The 5076-nt window shown below is 32.5% G+C and overlaps 1 protein-coding gene across 1 annotated transcript; it reads left to right on the top strand.

Moving 5' to 3' along the window:
- Positions 1-860: 860 nt before the first annotated feature.
- LOC108564203 (calcium-activated potassium channel slowpoke-like) lies at positions 861-4036 on the top strand (the record flags this gene model as incomplete). The annotated part of the gene is given in 4 exon segments (XM_017923156.1): positions 861-972; positions 2411-2562; positions 2629-2796; positions 3923-4036. Coding segments are annotated over 4 exon segments (531 nt in total), but the record flags the coding sequence as incomplete, so codon positions are not given.
- Positions 4037-5076: the final 1040 nt, after the last annotated feature.

The raw sequence follows: 5076 nt of genomic DNA, 5'->3' as shown, positions 1-5076 counted from the left end.
ATTTGTACAAAGAATCAAAATACTGTAGATCAGTGAAATGACAGCTGTCATCTTTCACTTGAGATGACAGCTTATTTTACATATCAACACTTGTACAAAGAATCAAAATACTATAGAGCAGAGAAATGACAGCTGTCACCTTTTACTCTAAATGACAGCTTATTTTACATATCATAACACTTGTGCAAAGAATCAAAATACTATAACAGAAATGACAGCTGTCACCTTTCACTTGAGATGACAGCTTATTTTACATATCATAACACTTGTACAAAGAATCAAAATACTATAGAGCAGAGAAATGACAGCTGTCACCTTTGACTCTAGATGACAGCTTATTTTACATATCATAACACTTGTGCAACGAATCAAAATACTGTAGAGCAGAGAAATGACAGCTGTCATCTTTCACTTGAGATGACAGCTTATTTTACATATCATAACACTTGTACAAAGAATCAAAATACTATAGAGCAAAGAAATGACAGCTGTCACCTTTCACTTGGCATGACAGCTTATTTTGCATATCATAACACTTCTACAATCAATCAAAACACTGTAGAGCAGAGAAATGACAGCTGTCACCTTTTATTTGAGATGACAGCTTTCAAAAATCCTGCATTTCTTTTATTTTAACTTATATTTTTTATTGAAAATGTTGCATTTATACTGTATAATAGATAAGTATACTTTTTCATCTCTTTATTATAACTTGTAATGTTTGTTAAAAAATGATGGCAAAACACATGTTGAAGCCAATTGTAAAGTTAAGAACCAACAATTTTAGGTTATACTGAGCGGAAGCATGAAGATAAGTATTGATCCATTTCGATCCTAATTGTTGATTTATTTTGTTACAGTTTATAGCAGCTAGCGATAAGTTATGGTTCATGCTAGAGATGTACTCGTTCGTAGATTACTTCACGATACCCCCGTCCTTCGTCTCAATTTATTTGGATCGCACGTGGATAGGTGAGTGTACATATCATCATTACGTTGACTCGAATGGAACAGAAACAGCAACAACAACAAAAAAATTGTATATATGGGCGAAACTCGAGTCGGACATCGACGGTTGCGTAACGGACGGCTCCGTTCCGTATCGATTTGCTCCCTCCGACGTCTGTTTGCCCAGCTAATGGATTGACTTTCATTAAACGCTAATTCTTATTGTTCTCATTTGATGCGAGTCGAGCGAAATATGCAAATATATACCAACCCATCAATAAACATTTAACAGCTTCCTCCTTCTCACTAACGTATTTTTTCTATTTTTATTTGTTTGAAGAAAATTCATTGACTAATTAAGTTAAACTTGATAAAATAATGTATAGGACTACCTAGTATAGTAAGATTCTATCAATAACCCGCACTGTTTGAAACTTGAATGGAAAACAATATTTTTTGTCTTGCTGAATTAAAACTTTGATCAGTAAAAAATATAATTTAAACAATAATTACAAAATTTTCAAAAGGTTTTGATAATCTATAATTTTCTTTGTAATAACTCACAAATTGTATTATATTAAAACAAAAATCTTTGGAAATATTTATACTGAAGATTGCCTCTATAGAAACGACTTTGAAATACGATATTCAAGCTTCGCTTATTACGATTTCTCGATTGAAGAAAATAGAAATGATTGTATCTTATTAGTTCTTATTAAATTGTAAAGTGGAGCTCACGAGCAAACAGCAAATCCTTTTCTGACCCTCAATGGACTAGACTAGATTTTTATTTTTAGCGCATTGTCGAAGATTCACTGGGATTCTCCATTTCTCGCTCCAATATTTTCTTGAAATCCTTACAACATTTATTTTAAAACTTTCAATTTACAAAACATTTTATTCTGAATATTTTTTTTGTATATTTTGCATATTTTTCTACACTCGTTCTCAGTTTTAATTGGACGAATTCAAAGCAATGTTTTTTGTATGGGACCAGCGGGAACTGACCCGTGAATTTCTCGCAAAAGCGCTAATTAAATATTCAACATTTTGCGTAACGTTTAATTGGGTAACTTTTGTTGTTTTTTTGCTCTCCAAAATATAATCAATTTCGTTGCTCTGAGCCCATTCGTCGTGTGAAACGTTGCACGTTTTCCATTATGAAATGCTGAAACAAAAAATAACAACGAATTTACTAATTGCATGAAAATAACAAAAAAAAATTAGTTTATTGAAATATTTGAACTTTCAACAACTTTTTGTAAATCCTGAAATTTTCACGAACCACTTTGTTTATTTTCTAGGGTAAAAATGAGAAAAATCATTAATAACAAGTAAATATTTCATTCCAAGTTTTCATACTTTGGTAAATCCTATACTATAGTTTCAGAGAAGATCACTAAAACCGTTATTTTTTTCTTTAAGCTTAAGAATTATGTTGTAAGAAATGTTTGGTTTTCAGGTCTCCGTTTCCTTCGTGCCCTACGTCTGATGACCGTGCCGGATATACTTCAGTATCTGAACATACTGAAAACTTCCAGCTCTATACGTCTTGCTCAGTTAGTGTCCATCTTCATCTCGGTGTGGTTAACAGCAGCCGGCATAATTCATTTAGTAAGTCCTTCCTCGTAAACGTCTCCCCTTGATCGTCTGCTAATCTCGAACCAACTGATCGCACAGCTGGAAAACTCCGGAGATCCTTTAGACTTCGAAAACCCACACCCACTACCCTACTGGACGTGCGTCTACTTCCTCATCGTGACGATGTCCACGGTCGGATACGGCGACGTCTACTGCCACACGGTCCTCGGCCGCACATTCTTGGTGTTCTTCCTGCTCGTCGGCTTGGTAAGTTCGTTTCATTTACACTTATTATTATTTACCTAAAACTATCTCTCTCTATACTACTATTATTAATTAATTAATTACTTAATTAATTATCGAAATATTTAATTTGTTTCCTTATTTATTTTTCTATATATATATAATTTTATTTTTTTTGCAAAAATAAGCAAAAGAAACAAATCTTTTCATTATGATTTTCGACCTCCCATTCTGGCTATCTCTGTTACATAAACTACGACTTAATAGCGGCCGCTCGTGTGCTTCTCAAAAAAAAACGCTTCAAAAACAAGCAAAAAAAGATTATATAAAAAAAAAATTAAATTACGTCAGTATCGTTTTGTTTATTCTCCTAATTTTTTTTTCTCTTACACTTTCTGTTAATTAATTACAATTTTTTTGTTTTTTCAAAAACAATTAATGTTTATAATTCGAAACAAAAAATGGGTATCTTTTGCTGAAGAAAATCAAGACTTCCAGATTTGCGACTGTTCCGAAATTTAAAAAAAAAAACAAAATCTGTATATGATGAAGAAGAAAAAAAAACACCTATCCTTTTATTCTTTCTCTACGTCTCTCTCTCTCTCTCTATTATCTAAATCTAATTCTGAATACTACAACCCAAGAATCCCGAGAATCCAAGAACTACCCGATGGGATATTTAGGCATTGTGTTTATGTTATGTGTACTATATACTTTGAGTGTGCTTCAATTATTATTTCCATTATTATTATTTTTTTATGAAAAATTTCTTTGCATGAGCTTTGAAATCTTCTCTATAATTTAATATATATTATACTGTGTGTGTAGCCGCTTCGTGCTTGCGCTTACGTAAAGATCAATATGATGTTTTATTATTTGGTTATCTTTTTTTTTTTGTTAATATTGTTGATTTTTTTATATAAAAGAAGTAAAATGAATAGGACAACACGAGACACGAGGGAATTTACATCTTTGATTGTACTTCAGACGCGAAGAATACTAATCCACACTTGCAGCATATCTACACTATACATATTAAAATGAAAGCACACAGAACGCACACGAATTACTCGAGAAGCCGACGACACGAGTTTTCTTTTGTTTTTCTATTTTGTTTTCTTTAGTAATAGCATTTAGGACTTGTTCGCAGGCGATATTTGCTAGTAGCATTCCAGAGATTATAGACCTTGTAGGAACTAGATCCAAGTACTGCGGCGAGTACAAGAGGGAGCACGGAAAGAGGTATTAATTTATTTAAAAAAAAAAAATAAATACTTTACGTGCAGACTACTACATGTGTTGTTTTCTTATTTTCAACGGATCCGAGAACGAGAAAAGAATATTTATTTATTATTTTTATAATCTCTAACGAATTATGGTCGTCGCTGCCAGAGATGCCACCGAGACTTGGCATATTGTGCAGGATCTATTCTCGGCACAACTTTTGTTCTTAACGCGATTGTTTTTTTTTATCTTTTTTTTTCCGAACCGTAATTCGTTGGATCCTGCAATTAAAAACAAAACAAAAACGACCTAATTTTCACATTTTTTTTTTTTCCTACAAACTTTTTGAGCCACAGCCGCCTGCGCACATACACACAAACTACAAAAACACCCTTTAGTTTATTTAATTCACGTTGTTTTTTTTATTATTGATTTTTTACAATCACCGCCTGCTCTAATCCAAAAGCGAAGATTAACTAGCACTAATTATAACATTAAAACATACACACACACACATCTAACGAACGTAGAAGACTTATTTTGATTTGATCTCACGTAGTTCTCTTTGAGTTTGTGCACTGAATCGACTAAAAACTTTATACAAAATATATAAGTTTTATTTTTTTTATTTCGAACACACGCGTGTGTTTTTGACCAAGTAGCTTTAATTACTCCTCTTTTGTTTCTTTCTTTGTTTTTGTTTTATGGAACACCTTGTTTTTAGCACATTCGTCGATACATATGTCTTAATGATCCTGTTTTTTACTCCCAGACGTTTTGATTTACGTTTATTTTTTATTATGTTTTTTGTTATTGTAATTTCATTTTGTCGTCGATTACGATTTTTTCTCTTTCTCTTTCATTTCGGGGGTATTTCTCTGCGCCTTTTGGACACGTTCTTTGTACGGCCTGGGACGATATTCGTTGATCCTACGAATTTTGGCATCGAAACCTAATTAGAAATATCAAGTATTTGAGTCTCGCCCAAACCACGAGCTCTCTCTCTCATCCAAGTTACTATTAAATTCAACACAAAATAAACTTAATTCACACCTTAATTACAATATTTTATAAATTATC

This window comes from Nicrophorus vespilloides, unplaced genomic scaffold (genome assembly GCF_001412225.1).
Source record: "Nicrophorus vespilloides isolate i.1.1-1 unplaced genomic scaffold, Nicve_v1.0, whole genome shotgun sequence".
Classification (NCBI taxonomy): Eukaryota; Metazoa; Arthropoda; class Insecta; order Coleoptera; family Silphidae; genus Nicrophorus; species Nicrophorus vespilloides.
Note: the sequence above shows the minus strand (reverse complement) of the source record. Positions and strands in the feature narration are given on the sequence as shown.